This window comes from Canis lupus, chromosome 7 (assembly GCF_011100685.1).
Source record: "Canis lupus familiaris isolate Mischka breed German Shepherd chromosome 7, alternate assembly UU_Cfam_GSD_1.0, whole genome shotgun sequence".
Taxonomy (NCBI): Eukaryota; Metazoa; Chordata; class Mammalia; order Carnivora; family Canidae; genus Canis; species Canis lupus.
Window position 1 is genome coordinate 950,549 of NC_049228.1, and position 15,818 is coordinate 966,366.

Consider the following 15,818-nt stretch of genomic DNA (forward strand, 5'->3'; position numbering starts at 1 on the left):
GGCCACGCTGTCACCTCTCTGTGCCTCAGTGGCCCCCGGGTGCGGAGCGCAGGGCACGCAGGCAGCCAGGATGGGCCGGCACCTGCTCCACGCGCTTCCCACGGGGCCTCCTCACTCCACCGCGAGTACCAAGCGCCCCGCCCACCCACCACCCGACGCTGGGGCCGGGCCAGGTGAGGAAGCTGCGAGGTCCATGATGCACGAGCCCTGCCCCCGAGAGCCCGGTCCTAGCGGCCCTGGATCGTGGTGGTGAGGGTTTGGGTGCAGGGTGTCTGCACAGCCCCGTCCCAGTGCGAGGGGGGCATCTCCTCCGCGCGTCTGCTCCCCCCACATGAGCCAGGAACACACAGCAGCCTCTTCGGTCTGTTCTCCAGCAGCGGGGCCAGCTGGGCACCTGCGCAGGTAAGCCCTTCCCGCCGCTCCCACCTCCAGCTCCACCCCGAGGGGAGGGCAGCACTTGGGGAGCCGGTGCAGGGGAGCGGACTCGGCCTGCCCTCTGCAGAGGACGTGCCTTTCCCCGGGAGCCCAAAGGGGGAGAATGACCGTCACTCAGACTGGGCAGTCCCTGAGCTCCCCTCGGCACCCCAGGAGAGGAGCTGGGGGCGCCCAGGGGGCCCCGGTGGGAAGGACTAGGGCCGCCTGCGGGCCGGAGGGGCCCCAGTGTGCAGCCCGCAGTCCTCAGCGCCACTTGCTTAGCTGACGCTCCAGCCGCTGCCTTCAGCCTTTTTTGCGCAGGATAAAGGGACAGGGTGTGTCGGGGCGGACCTCCCTTGGGAGGTCACATGGGGTGGTGGCCCTGTCCACCCAGGGGCAGTTCTCGTCCCTCCCCTGCTGGCATTCAACCCCCAGCCCTTGTCCCGAGCCCTTGTCCTGAGAAGCAGCACAGTAGGGCCGCAGGAAAGGGAGGGAGGCGGGAGGGAAAGGGAGGGGAGGGAAGGGCGTTCTGGGTCAGCCCTACCCCGAGGAGGCACCAGCTGCTGCTTCCAAGTGGCTGCCACCTGCCCCAGGATCTTCGCATCCTTTGATCCTCTGATCTCAGGCCAGGGTCCCCCAGCCAAAGACATTCCTGTCCCCCAGGCCTCCTCCAAGAAAGAGCAAAGGGCTGGCTCCTTCCCCTTCCCCGCTCCTCCCTGCCCCTGTGGGTGTGCGTGTGTGTGCACGCGTGTGTGACCAGCATGGCCACAGAAGCCCGGGGACACGGCAGCAACCAGGTTCTGTCTGAGGTGGTGGGGCCTGGGGGAGATGGCCTGGCCCCCAGGCTGCCACTGGGCATGGTGCGCCTGTCAGACCCCACCCTGCTGGAAGGCTGCCCTTGGCCCCAGTTCCCTTTCCTAGTGCACCCGTGTGCAGAGCCCTGCTGAGCCCCAGGAGGCGTGCATGTGCCCATGTGTGCAGAGCCTTGCTGAGCCTTGGGGGAGGTGTGCATGTGCCTGCGTGTGCAGAGCCTCGCTGAGCCCCGGGGAGATGTGAATGTACCCGCCATGTGCAGAGCCCCACTGACCCCAGGAGGCGTGCGTGTGCCCGTGTGTGCAGAGCCTCGCTGAGCCCTGGGGAGGCATGCGTGTGCCCGCGTGGCCACTGTGACAGGCAGAAGCAGGCACAGCGCAAGCGCAGGCGCCGGGGGACCTCCAGAGCCGAGGACCAGGAGGCAGTGGGCTGGTGGGGGCCAGAGCGGGGGCTCAGCCGTCACACAGTGGCCTGCGAGCTCTGGGACGGCGGGGACTGGGCTGGGGCGCGGGGAGGAGCACGGCTGCTCCATGGGCTCAGTAGGGCCCCAAGGGACTGGACAGAAGAGGTCTTCTTCAAGCAGCCCCTCGTGACTGGCTCCAGGAAATGTCCGGCTGTGGCGGGGCCTGGACCAGGGCGCCTGCCCCCGGGATCAAGCAGAGGCTCACATCCAGCCCTCGTTCCACTCTCCAGTTCCGCTCCCTCCCCGCACAGTGGGGCCTGGGGGCAGCAAGCAGGTGCTGGGGGTCAGGGGGCCACAGTGCTGGGCAGCCCCACGGAGGGGCCCGCTGAGAGCCCCCTGCAGCCCCCCATCCCTGGGGACCCTGTGGCCTCTCCACCTCCTGCCCCTGGGGTAGGCTCCCGCGGGAAGCTTACCCAGCCCACCCGTCGGGGCCTTGGAGGCTGATGGGGGGTAGCTGCTGGCTCTCCCCCCCACTCCGCCCTGACCAAAGCAGGAGGAAGCTCCAGGATATCAGAGCAGGAGAAGGAAGGACACAGGGAAGAACTTCCCAGCAATGATCACATTTTCGAGGGGCAGTGCTACAGCAAGCGCTGGGGCGAGGGGCCCGGGGTCCCCCCACCCGGGGCGGGGGCAGCGGCTGCAGCACCACCTCAGGAGGCCCCAGAAGTTCCCTTGTCCTACACTCTCTGGTCCCTGCCCCCCCAAGGCCCCAGGGTTGTCGGTGGCTGGGCACCCCGGTCCCAGGGGTTAACCCAGGTGCCTCCTGACCCTGAGCCCACCCCCAGCAGGTCCCTGGGCCGCAGCGGGGTGCCTTTGCACCCCCATGCCAATCCGGAGGGTGAGGCTAATACTTTCTGGCAGGTAGAGGCAGGGCGGGCCGAGGGGGAGGCGGCACCCTGGGCTTCTGCATTCAGATCGGGGGAGCGGGCGGCGGGGCGAGGGTTGGCGTGGCGTCGGCTGGCGGGGGGCGGGCATTCCTCCTTCCGCTGGCTGCACACAGTTAATGGGGGGCCTTGTTCTGGCTGGGCACGCGGCCCTGGAGATGCTGGGGGTGCCGTGCCTCCGCCCCGCCCGGGACCTCAGGGAGCTGCAGGCCCCGCGACCCGGCACCTCCCTCCCCCCACCGGCCTGGCCTGGCTGCCCTTCCTCCTCCCCTTCTCCTCCCTCCCCTCTTCGCTCAGACCCCGTCATTTGTCTCCAGAACATCCCGGGTCAGGAACTGCCAGCCCAGCCCAACGGGAAACAGGCCCGGAGGGACCAGAGGACTTGTCCAGAGGCCCGAGCAAGGTGGCCTCCTGCGCCGGGTGCACAGGACGGAGTGGGGTCCCGGGGGCGGCTCAGATGAAGGCGGAGGAGGGGACACACGGGCAGCCCCGGAATCTTCCAGAAGGGGCGGCCCCTCACTGCGCAGGAGGGTGGGCGAGCTGGGCGGGGCGGGGTCGGCGGGGGTGGCAGGGGCTGCAGGGGCTGCAGGGGCTGCAGGGGCTGCAGGGGCTGCAGGGGCGGTGGGCGGGGCCAGCAGGGGCAGCAGGGGCGGGGCCAGCCGGGGCAGCAGGGGCGGGGCCAGCAGGGCCGGCAGGTGTCCTGGGGAGGGCTACACAGGGTGGCACTAAACCTGTGTCTCCCCGGATCGGCCGCTGTGGCTGCGATACGGAGAAGTGTCCGTGGAACACGGTGCCCGGCCCCGCGGGGTGGGGGTGGGGTGGGGGGGTGTGCACCCTCGGTCACTCTCGTGGGCTGAATAAATAATAGCGCCCACGGAGTGTGCTAGGCGCCGCCGGCCACCCAGGCATCTCCACCTAGTAGCTCGGTCAGTCCTCCCAACAGCCCCACGAGGCAGGTCGCTATCGTCCCAGCACTTACAGGTGGGGACTGTAGGGCACCAAAGGGCCCGTCCTTCGGCAGACAGGTAAGAGGCCGAGCCCGGGGGCTGGGCGCCCTGGAGGGCGGCCCAGAGCTCCTGCCCTGAGCGCTGCGCCCAACCACGGGACACAGGGAGGGGCCCAAGGCACACAGAGGCCCTGCCAGGCAAGCTACGGCCTTGCCCCCCAGAGTCTGACAAAACACTCGCTCGCACCCAGATCCAGGTGTGCCCCGCGCCTCACCTGCGCACTGTGCACTCCATCTGACCCTTGCCCCCTAAAATGCCACCTGCCCAGGCCAAGGTGTGCCCCAGCCCGGTGGCACCCAGTGTCCCTTCCGGCGCTGAGGCCACCCAGATGCGTGCAGCCGGCAGCTGCCTCTTTTACCCAGCGGCATCCCTTGGGAGATCCCTCCTGCCATCCATTCCCACCTCATGCCCCGTCTGCCCCCATCTGCCCCTGTCTGCCCTCGTGCCCTGTCTGCCCCAACGGTGAGAACAGGCGCCAGGTAGCTGCCGTGCTAGCAGCAGAGCACAGGAGGCGCAGAAGTGGCCTCATGTGACTCTATGGCCACTTGGAACGGAGGCCGGGCAAGGGATTTCCTCGTTCTATGAACCAGAAAGACGAGGGGCGGTGAGTGAGGAGCAGGATCATCGACAGGACCCCTCGCAGGAGAAAACCTGTTAGGAAATCGTTAGGAACTGTGAAGAGGCAAGGGCAGCGCGTCAGTCCACGCGGGGCAGCGGCGGTGGCGTCTGTGACACCCCGCGAGGAAGGCCCGGGCTGGGCTGGGCCCCGTCCCCGCCGGCTCCCTAGTGCAGAAGCTGGTCTGTGTCGGGGAGCTGGGGTCCTGCTGGCTCCTGCGTCTGCCCCCGGGTGAGCGAGGGCGGGAGCCCAGGCCCCGTCCCAATTCCTGTTCCCTCTTGCCTTTGTCTCAGACAATAGACCCCTTCCATCCTAGGCTCCTCCGGCCTCCTAATCGGCTCTGTCCACCACAAAGGCAGCGGATTGGTTTACGGCCCCTTCCTGCCCCAACCTTCACAATCCCTGGACACTTGATCCACCTCCCCTTCCTCAGACCCCCCCACCCTGGGGCTGCCCCAGATCTGGAGCCAGGGGGAGGGAGGGAGGCTGGCGGGGGACTCCCGGTGGTGGGGGTGGGGGTGGGGGCTGTGCCCTGTTCCGAGTGCCCCCTGCAGGTGGAGGTGTGCGCGTGTGTGCGTGTGCGTGTGCGTGTGCGTGTGCCCAGGTGTTTGAGGGGAGACGTGATGTGGTCCTAAGAGGGAGGGAGCCAGCCGCGCAGACCCTGCCTCCAGCAAGCTCCTGCCCGGAGCCTGAGCTAGGACTCTAACCTCGACACCCTGACTCTGAATCTGCCGAGGCCTCAGTCAGGGGCACAGACGGACAGTCGCACACACGCCCTGGACAGACACAGGTGTGCGGTCATCCACTTGGTGTCTCCACAGCGGAGGGGAGGTGGTGGTGGAGACGCGTCCTCGTCCTCCGCAGCAGGACCCCCGCTTAATACAACCCCTCCCCGGAGAGAGAGGATTATTCTGTTTTGCAAATGAATGTCGGACCGAGGGCTTCTCATGCCCACTCTGTGGCTTCTCCCTTGCACAGCTGCCTCCCCCGGGCTTCTGCCTCGACGTCCTTCCTGAGCCCACCCTCCTTGCTCCTTATCTGGGCCTGCCGGGTGTACGTCTCACTCTCCGCAGTGTCACGGTTGTCTGTGCGCTGCTTAATCTCCCTCCCCGAGCCCCCAGGGCAGAGCAAAGAGAGTGGGCTTTGGAGCCCCCAAGCCACCCGGCTCTCCCCCTTCACCGGGGTCCCCCCGCCCCCGAGGGGAGGAACCAAGGTCCCGGCCTCCCGACGGTGGACACAGGAGGAAGCTGTCAGCCCGGTGTTGTCTGAGCCGCGGCAGCCAGTCCTCGTCTGCCAGGTGAACAGGGGGACGTCTGCGTCCCGCTCAGCCTGAGTGTGCGTGGCCCTGTCACCATCCACTAGCAGAGGGGACTGGGAGTGCGGCAGGCGCCGGGGTGAGAGGGGCCCGGGCGGGGACTGCGCTGCGGCCACTGGGAGCCGGGCTTGCACGCGCTGTGCCCACGGAGATGTCCCCCCAGGACGGCACAGGCCCACACGCAGAAGGAACGTGAGGCAAATTGGGAGAGGCCCAGGGAGCCGGGAAAGGCTCCTCGGGCTGGGTCAACCCGGGAAGGCTTCCTTCCTACAGGAGGTGTTAAAAGCCCCTCAGCGGCGGCTGCCTTGGCCTGTTTCCCAGGAGCCAGCGGTAACCGGGTCAGGGGACAACTCAAACTTGCAGATCACACCGGGAGGCGGAATCAACGCCAACAGTCTGGGTCCTCCCGAGGCCACTGGGCAGGGACCCCTCCCAGCCCGCAGGGACCCTAGCCAGGTGCTAGGTGCTGGCTGGACGACAGGCGGTGGTGGCACCTCCTCGCAGCAGCACCCTCCCCTCCTCCCCGCTCAGTGGTCCATCTGCCTTGGCTTTGGGCCTCGGGACCGTGGCCAAGCCCCTGACACCAGAGCAGTGGAAGGCACTCGGCACCCTCCTCCCGCCCACCCGCCCGTCTGCACACTCTCGGGGACAGCCCCACCTCCTCCAGCACCTCCAGGGGCCGTGGGGAGGGGCTGCAGGGGGAGACTGGGTGCGGAGAACCGTGCTCTACAACCCACCCCCTGGGGCTCAGTCCCAGCGAAGCCGCAGGTCGGTGGAGCTGCGCCCGTGAGACACCAGGCCGCTTGGTGCTAGCCTCAGTTTCTCCTTCCAAGGGCTTCTCCCGAGGGGGATCAGAGTGGGTGATCAGCAGCCCCCGTGTAGCGGGCATTTGCTGCATGCCAAGCACTCTGCCAAGTTGCAAACATCTTTCAAAAAGCTTGATATTCTTTTTTTTTATTACTATTTTATACATCCATTCACAAGAGACCCAGAGAGAGAGGCGGGGACACAGGCAGAGGGACTCGATCTCGGGACCTGAGCTGAAGGCGGACGCTCCACGGCTGAGCCCCCCAGCGCCCCGAGTTTGTTCTTATGCCCATTTTGAGGCTCAGGAAGTAGAGGCCCGGAGAGGAGCAGAAGCAGGGAGGCCCTCCCACCAGTTAGCACCGGAGCTGAGGCTTGAACCCGGGCGGTCAGTGGGCAGACGCAGGCTTCTTCCTCCACAGCAGTGCTTCCAGGTGTGGGGGGGAGGGGGCCGCAGCCCCTGGGGGCCGGAGGCTGCCTGCGGTTGGCTATGTGCCTTTGGCTGGGAGCAGCGTGTTGATTCATCCCAGCTGCTGAACACCTTGAATCAGTTTTTGTTTTTTAAAATGTGTGGCCCGAGGCGATAAAGGCCGGGAGCCCTGCTCTGGAACATCCTGCCTGGAGGAGTGAGGCTGGTCGTCCCGGGAGGTCAGCGGAGCCCCAGGCTGTTCCGTGTACCAGGCTCCCGGCCTGCCCAGGCCTGCCCTGCCCCGCAGGGTCCTCCCCGTCCTGCGTCCTGCGACCTCCCTGCCGGTCCGCTGGGGACGCTCCCATGACCACCCGGCACAGGAGCCACGCTGCCCTGCCTCCTTTGACCCGCCGTGGCCGCCCCGACGGCCTCCCAGAGGGCGCAGCGCCTCCCCTGCCAGCAGCCCCACAGGGGAGCGCCCAGAGGCCCTGCAGGCCCAGGGACCGGAATGAAGCCGCCACCGCTTCCGAGAAACGCAAGAAACTGGAAATAGGCTGGAAGGGGCTGCTCCGCCTGGGAGTCTAAGGTGCTACAGTCTTGCCCCTCGGCTCCAAAACCCCCAGCTCTGACCCCCTGAGCGGCAATGATTAGGGTGAAACCCCACCGCGGGTCGGGGCGGGCAGGGGGGGCTACATAAGGCAGAAAGTGCCAGCTGGTGCCCCTGCAGGTCAGGCCGCGATGCCAGCGCCGTGTCAGCGTCCTGGATGTGTGCATCCAGGCCCCCAGGGTGACCTTCCTGACAACCTGCTTTCTTTTAAGATTTTATTTATTTATTTGAGAGAAAGAGACGGAGATAGTGACAGAGATAGGGAGAGAGAGCTTAGGCACGTGGAGGGGCAGAGGGAGAAGCAGCTCCCTGCAGGGAGCCCGCCACGGGACTCGATCCCAGGCCCCTGGGGTCATGACCTGAGCCCAAGGCAGGCGCTCACCGCTAAGCCCCCGGGTGCCCCAACCTGGTTTCTTCCTGGAAGAAGAGTCACAGCCCAGAGAACAGAGGTGCCAACCCGGAGGGCATCCTCGGGCGCGCCAGGGCAGCCAGGAGGGCGGGAAGCCAGGCATGAGGCGCTTCCCCGGCCCCCACTAGAGTCTGGATCTGACCGAGTCCTCAGAGGGGGCCGCGACCCCAGAGCTGGGGTGACGAGGGCCACGGGCCTTGGTCACGAGCTCCGGGGGAGAAGGGATGGCGCAGGAGGACACCCCCGCGGCTCAGAGGCGCCCGCCGTGCCGGCCCAGCCCCACCTGCCGCTGCCAGCCGGCCTGGCATGACTCCGGGGGGCGCCCTGCCAACCCCGAGCCCTGCCCAGCCCCCCCAGGTCCTCGCGCCGCTTCCAAAATAACTCTGCTCCCTGCCCAAGTTTGGCCTCCTGGGTGTTTTTCTCCTCCCGAGACCTGTTCTCCCACGTCTGACAGGCGGGACGAGAGACCTGAATTCTCAAGAGAAATCGGGGTCCACCTCCTTTTTTCAGGGGGGAACTAATCTGCCCAAAGGGGCTCCCGGCATCCTAAGCCCCCGAGCCAGTGAGTCTACTTCAGTTTGGCTGAAACAAGTCATCATTTCCGACATGAGAAAGAGGGTCGGGAAGCCCTGCGGCACCCCACGTCTTGTGCCCCCCAAGGCCCCACGGGCTCCCTGCCTCGGCCTGTGCCCGCCGGTGGGTTCTAGCCCGAGGTCCCATAGGGATGAGCCCGAGCACCCGCGGCGCGCAGAGGCCATGTCCGGGGCAGAGATCCCAGCGGCCCCCAGCACGCCCACCTTTCCTCGGGCCCTAATGCCACAGAGCTCCCATTCCTGGGGAGGAGCTGGCCCCTCCAGGCAGGAGTGACCCGGAAGGCGACACTTCCCCCGTGTGCAGAGTCTCTCAGCAGGTGCCGGCCGGCGTCTCGGGAGGGCCTCCCCGCGGCGCCCCGTCCTGTGCCGCCGGTGACCCTCCGCCTGGGAGGCTGGGGGGGTGGCTGGGGCTCCCGTGGGGCATCAGGGCTGGGCCCGGGGGGCCGGGGCGGGGGCACCAGGTGCTCTGCTCTGAGCCAGGCCTTCCTCCCTCTGCAGCCGCCCCGCCCAGCCGCGCCCTGCCAGAGCCCAGAGCTTTCCTTTTTCTCATGCCTAGGGCTGCTTCCTGCCTTTTCTTTGAACTGGGGTGTTGGCTCATCGCACACTCACCCTCCTGGCAACCCCTCCGGGACCGCCCTGTGATGGGCCGCCCCCCCCCCCCCCGGGGCGGCACTTAGGAACGGCTCCCCCCCCCCCCCCCGCTTCCCTTCCCCCTCTGTGGCCTGTCCAGGTGGCACCCCCGCCACCCCGGCTCCCTGGAGGCTCCCTCCCATGGCGGGCGGCCTCAGGGCTGCTGTCGCCCTGCCTCTCCCACTCTAGTTCTTCTCCAAAATGTGTACACGGCGAGGTCCAGGAAAGCTGGGGAGCTCGCATGACCGCAACTGGGGGACTGCTGATGGGAACTCATAGAGCCCGGGCTTCGGGAAGGCAGAGCCGGCCCAGCCTCCTAGAATCTCCCTGAATGGGAAACTGAGGCCCGGCCCAGGAGGGGTGGCCTCGAGGCCTGAGCGGCAGGCCTCTGTGCTTGTCCCCACCTGGAGCCCAGCGGAGCGGGCGGGAGGAGCTGCCCGCTTCCACTGCTGCCCACCTCCTGCCCCCAACGCCCCAGGTGGCATGGGCCGGCGGGGTTCCCGGGATGACCACTCGGGCCCCCTTGCCTGCCCTTCCTCCTCGTGCCCCCAACACACACATGCACCATTCCCTTCCTTCCGCAGGGCAGTGCTCCTCCTCCCCCGAACGCCAACGCCAGGACTTCCTCCTCCAGGAGGCCCTCCGTGGCCCTGGTGGCCCTGGGAACCGCACTGGGGGGCACTGACTGAGCCCTCCCCACAGGCCACACACCCATGCCAAACCTTTACAGACATCACTTTGGAGAATCCACACGGCAGCCCTACGGTAGATATGAGCACCATTTACAGATGAGGAAACTGAGTCACAGAGCCACTGGGCCAGGTTCACAGGGCTCAGTGATGGGTCCTCGTCCCTGCTCGGCATGGCCGAGGCCGAGCTCTCAGCCCCCCAGCCCCCGCGCCCCGTGGCCTGCCTCCACCTGGACCCCGGCACTGCCCCGGGCGGTGATGAGACTGCGAATTCCCTGGAACCCATGCGCGCACCCGGCTGACCTTTCAAACAAACTCCGTGGTTTTCACGGGCCGCCCTGAGGGCAGCAAGCGGGGAGCCGGGCGGCCCGAGGCACAGCCCCCTGGGTGGTAGACACGGGGGCTCCTAGCCCTCTCCTCCTTGGCTCCGGAAGCAAAAGGGGGAACACAGAGCAACTCGGCAGACTCCCTCAGGCGGACACGGCCCCGAGGCTTTGCCGTGTGGACGTGGACGTGGGGGAGGAAACTGCAAGAGGCCTGAGGCCTCCGTGTCACCAGCAGACAGGACTGGCCCAGGGCCCCAGGGCTCCCGTGAGTGCCCAGAACAGGCCCTACCCAGGCAGGAGGCCCGAACCCTGGCCAGGCCCACGGAGGCTCTGTTTGGGAGCAGACTAACAAACAAGCGGGACGTAAAAGGCGTAAAAGACATAATTTGTGGTCTGTCCTCCTGACCTTGTCCTCCTTGACTTGATCGGGCATCGGGCCCCAAGGAATCACGGTTTGGGGACTTGAGCGTCGAGCATCGAGGCAAAGGCTAGCAGTTGGGAATGAAGAGGACTTTCTGGTGTTCGCTGGAACCAAGACGGCGGGAGGGAGAGGGGTGCACACCGCGCAAGGTGACGGCTTCGAGGAGGGACTGTCCCCTTCCCGGAAGCAGATGGGAAGCAAGTTTTCCCGGGGCAGGCCTAGGACTCCCAGGACCTTCGCAGTCCGCGGTTCCTGGTGCCGCCTGGGGTTCAACCTGCGGCTCCCGGTAAGATCCGCAGGGACCTGCGGCCTGCGACTGTGTACCTGACGGCTTTAACCTCACCTTTCGCCTTGTCAACCCCCCTTCCTGCCGCCGTTGGGAACACTAACGTGTCCACTGCCCTGCCACCCCCACCGTCAACCAGCTCCTTGGACCCCCGGACCCCGGAACAGCCAACGTTGACCCAGACCAGCGCCTGCAGATGACTCCCTCGCACACGCCCTTCTTTTCCCTGCGACAATCCATTCCCTTGAGTTCTTTCTCTTTTTAATCTTTTTAAGATTATGCATTTATTTATTTATTTAAGAAAAAGAGTGAGCAGGGAGGTGGGTGATGGAGGAGGAGCAAAGGCAGAGGGACAAGAAGGCTCCAGGCTGAGCGCAGAGCCGGAGGCGGGCTCCTTCCCAGGATCTGAGGTCCTGACCTGAGCTGGAATCAAGAGTCAGATGCTCTGCCAATGCCCACAGAGCCCCCCAGGCGCCCCTCCCTTGATTTCTGCATCACCCCCGACTCCCTCTCCCTCCGGTGGGAAGTGTTCTTGGAGCTGGCGCCCACTTCTGAACGCCCAGCAGCAGGCGACAGGGTAACTCAGCCCCGTGGGTCCCCACTGCTGGGGACGTCGTGCGTGCACGTTGTCTCATCTAACTCTCTCTGCGCCCCGCTTCTCTCCACACCCAGATGACAAACCCAAGGCTCCAGGAGCTCCTCGACTCAGTAGGTGGCAAAGCGGGGAAGGAGCTGGGGTTTGGGGCCCAGGGCAGGGACACGGCTCTCCCCCAGCTCCCTCTGGCCTTCCAGAGCCCACTGCTAAGTCGCCCACATTGCCGGGGGACCCTACTCCGTCTCCTCCCCTCTCCCACTCTCTGAAGCACAACCTGAGCCTCGGGAGAGCCTCTCCAGTCCCACAGAGACACGCGACAAGCTCAGAGAGCACCACCTCTACTGGACCCAAATGCAGGCCTCCCAGCTCCAGGGAACAAGGTGACGGAATGTCTTGCATCGGCACGGATGGTGGGACGCCTGGATTGCAGAGGTGGCATCGCGCCTCTCCTTCCCCAGGTTCTTCCAGAGAGAGGGTCAGTCTGGAAAGACGGTGCTGAGAGAGGTTGGAGCAACCGCTCTTGCAAAGGTCCCTTCAACCCAGGAAAGGGACCTTCCCCCTGCGCCGCTGGAGAAACACCCTACAGAGGCCATCTGCAAACTCCTTGTAGCCCCAGAGCCCCGTCTTCACGTGAAGCAGTGTCACACACCCCCCAATACACAAAATGGCTGAAAGCGGGGCCACCCTAGCTCTAGCAGGCATGGGGCCCAGAGCCAGCGTCCTCACTGCCCCCAGTGTTTGCTCCTGCCTTCACCCCCCGGGGCTGTGAAGGAGTCACTCTGCCTGTCTGGAATATGGGCACGATTTTCTCCTCTCACTCTGTGCCCCGATTCCCAAACTGCGCCTCTCCAAGTAGAGAGGTGCTTCCGACTAGGGGCAGGGCTGGGAGGGGAGCTCCAGGAGGGGTTGCTGGGCCTCCCTTGCTGGGGAAGGACCGCCACACGCCACCAGGACGCCACCCCAACTGACTGCCCTCATCCCATTGAGCTCAACAAATGCTTGGTCCCCGAGTTTCCCACCCCAACTCCCCTGAGAAAAGGTGAAGGAGCCTGGGCAGGGCTGGGGGGCAGGCTTCCTCCCCGGAGCAGGGGTGGGGGTGGAGGTAGCTGGTCTGGAGGGTGCTCTCACAGCCTCCTCCTGCCCCCAGGGGGGAGCAGGCAATGCCCCCAGCCCTCCGCCTCTGAGCCTTCCTGGGGCAGCTGCCCCCAGTAGGGTCCCCTTCACGTGCCATCTCACCCCAACTCAGCTCTAAAAATGGTTCTCTGGTTTTCAGCCTGGGAGCCTGCCCACAAATTAGTGTCTCCAACACGGCCTCTTGGGACATGACTTCAGGGAGGCCCCTGGGGGAGCCAGGAGGCCACAGCAGAGGGAGCCAGTGCCCGCACGGGTGCTTCTGGAGGAGCCCAGAGGGAGCAGGCTCCTCTCCCAGCTTCTGGGGTCCCCCCGGTGCGACAGCTGTGCTCTCCTTCCCGAGGCAGGGGGCCGGGCGGTCTGCACCCCCTGGGCACCCCCCCTCCCCTCCCCTCTGCCGGAATCAGTGGGCTTTGCACTCAGCCAGGTCCTGGGCACTGCCCGGTGGCCGGTGAGAAAGCAGCAGCAGGAGGAGGGCCAGCCAGCCCCGGGGGGGGGGGGGGGTGCCCTCCAGCCCCAGGGTCCCGACGCCCACCTCTTGCCCGGCCTGCGCTCCCATGGGAGCCGCGGGGAGACCCAGGGCAGCCCAGCCCGCACCCCCGCCTGCCGCAGCCGCAGCTGCAGCCCGCGGGGAGCCGGGAGCCGGGAGCCCTCCCCGACGCCGGGGCCTCCATCACAGCCCGGCAGGTGCCCAAGCCCGGGAGCAGGGGCGGGAGGGCCGGGCGGTACTCACAGGTAAGCCGTCAGGGGGTCCAGGTCCCGGGGCACGGCAGACAGCCCGAGCTCCGAGCAGTCGGCCGACAGCATGATGCCGTCCTCTTGGCAGCGGCAGGGCGCCGGGCAGGCGGGTGCGGCGCGGGGCTGGGGGGCGCCCGCCGGGGGGGAGGCGCACAGCGCAGCGCACAGCCACAGCGCCCCAAGGCCGGCCGGGCTGCGCATCGCGGCGGCGGGCACCTGCGGCGGGCACCTGGCGGCGGGCACCTGGTGGAGGGCACCTGGCGGCGGGCACCTGGCGGCGGGCACCTGGTGGCAGGCACCTGCGGTGGGCACCTGCGGCGGACGGGCCTGGCCGTCAGCGAGGGGCAGGCATTGTTGAGTGATCTTCGCTGTTGAGCCGCACGGGCCGGGCCTGGCAGGGGAGGGAGACAGGGGAGGAGGAGTCAAGGAAACTTTCTGCGCTGTGGCTCGCTCCCCTTCCCTCCTTCCTTCCGAGCTGGCAGGAATTTCATCCAGGAAAGAAAAAAAAAAAAAAAAGGCCCAGAAACCCTAAGAGCCGCAGAGGCAGCACGCAGGGACCTGCACTTGCTCCTGTCCGGAAACCAGGTGGTGCCCAGGGCCCAGGCGCACCCGGGACCCTGCCGCCCGCGGGGTCAGCCCCCAGTCCCGCGGGACCTGCAGGGCGCCCCCCCCCCAGCAGCCTTGAGGGCCCCGCGGCCGCCCCCCCTTCCACCGCCGGCTGCGGGAGTCCCCAGAGGGGAGTGAAGTGTCCAAGGTCACGTGGCTGAGGCCCAGCCCCGGGTGGGGGATTCGGGGTCTGTCCCTGTCACTGTGTGTCCTGCAGGGGGTCAGGCGGTGAGGGGCGCACCACGTGCAGGGGGTGGCCTCCTCCCCGAGCACAGGCCTGCCCCCAAGAAGACGGGACACGGAGGGTGCTGGCCGCGCCTGCTGGGGTCTGAGGCCCTGGAGCACCTCGGTGCGCCCCGGGGACCAGCTGCTTAGACCGACGGGGACCCAGCCGCCCGGGCAGCCCCGGCCGCTGCCGAAGGTCGGCGGGCTGGCGCCACCTGCAGCCCGGCTGGGCAGCTGCAGCCCAAGGTCCTGCGGTCAGTCCCAGGGCCTGGGGGGCCGGTCCCCTCTCCTCAGTGCAGATGGGGCCGCCTGGGCCTCGGCCCGTGGCCTTCCACAGTGAGCCAAGGCCCGGCCGAGCTAGCACCTGCCCCGTCGGCCCTGGTCGGTCCCCCCAGGGGGCTCTGACCTCCCGTGCTCCCTCCAGAACCTGTACCCAAAGCCTGGAGGCCTCAGAGGCAGCGTGATTCCCCCCACCGACTCACATGGCAACCCCGCTCCCTGCTCCTGCCCCCCCACCCCCGGCCCAGGCCTCAGGGCTGCACAGCTGGGCCAAGATGCCCCCCACCCCCACCCGAGGCTCCACCTGGGGCCGGGCCCTGACACCGATGGAAGGCCAGAGACGGTCCTGGGTCCTGCCACCGGACAGACCCACGGATGCCTGCCAGCCCTGCTTCCGGCCTCACTCCTCCCGAGCGTGGCCCCATTCCACTGCTCCCGTGCGAGGGGCCAGGACTACAAAGACCACTGTTGAGGCCCGTGTCAACCTCCACAGCCGCCCTCGTGGCGGGCTTGGGGCGCTCAGGGCTAGTGTCCAGCCAGCCGGACGGTCACCGTGGGGCTAACCTCTGGGACTCCCCATGAGCGTAGCTTAGAAGAGGACGTGACGTCCATTCCCCCTGGGGGTGCACCAAAGAAGGCTCCGAGGGGGCAGGGAGCCCCGCCTCTGTGCCCCTTCTCCAACCAGGCCTGAGAAAGGCCTCTCGGGCTGCGGCCCCTTGCTCTCTACCAGGAACGCGGGTTGGCCAGTGGGACCTCCGCCTTCCCTTCCCATTTGGGGACCTACCCGCCTTTCGGGCCTCCTGCTCTGATTTGCCCAGGCCCTCTCTGTGCCCCCACGCACCCCCAGGGCCCTGTGCAGGGACCACTGGTGTCCAGCATCAGGCGCCTGGCCATCCAAAATCGTGCAGCCGGGTCAGGGAGTCAGGCAGGAGCGCCGAGGCCGTGTCGTGTCACGCGGTGCGGGGTTCACTGACGTGTGTGCCACCGGCTGCTTTCTCCTGGGTCCTCACCCCCTCCTGTTTCCGGTTTCTCCTGGTTTTTCTCACCTCCCAAATTCCCTGCTGCTCTCCCTCCTCCCTCCCTCCCTCCTATGACGGAGGGCACGAGGTGGGGAGCCGAGGAGCAGAGAAGACTTGGCAGCTGTGCCCGAGGAGTAGCCTCCCACGAAGCGACAAAGCCCCTGGTCGCTCCTGTGTCCGGTGTGGTGTGGCTGCGGCGCCGGCAGCCCCGCCGGGGACCCCGGGGACACTGGCAGGTAGGCATGGCTGGGGATGGCAGGAGAAGGGAAAAGGGTGGGGCAGAAGAACCCTGAGGAACTGGAGCTCTGAAGCTGGGGCCCCCAAGACATGAGAGACCTGAGTTTAAGGCCACTGGAAAACTGGAAGATGGGGCGCTGGGGGCTGCTCCCCAGGAAAGCCATCAGCACGGGGGCCTGGGCCGGCCACCCCGGCCACACCCCACCCTGCTCAGGGCTGCCTGCCGACCAGGACTTTGCACCGCGCCCCATGTCCTGCATGTCCTGGAGGCCGCTTCTTTCCTCCCAGGAGGGTGGACGCAC

The 15,818-nt window shown here is 67.2% G+C and overlaps 1 protein-coding gene across 1 annotated transcript in view; it reads right to left on the reverse strand.

Moving 5' to 3' along the window:
• LGR6 (leucine rich repeat containing G protein-coupled receptor 6) overlaps positions 1–15,699 on the reverse strand; it is a 105,764-nt gene extending 90,065 nt beyond the window's left edge. The window contains exons 1-2 of the mRNA XM_038541878.1: positions 15,102–15,699; positions 13,146–13,541 (exon numbers count right to left, since the gene is read on the reverse strand). Coding sequence (XP_038397806.1) covers positions 13,146–13,541; positions 15,102–15,154 — 449 coding nt within the window. The 5' untranslated portion in view covers positions 15,155–15,699. The remainder of the gene's footprint in view (positions 1–13,145; positions 13,542–15,101) is intronic.
• Between the last annotated feature and the right edge of the window lie 119 nt (positions 15,700–15,818).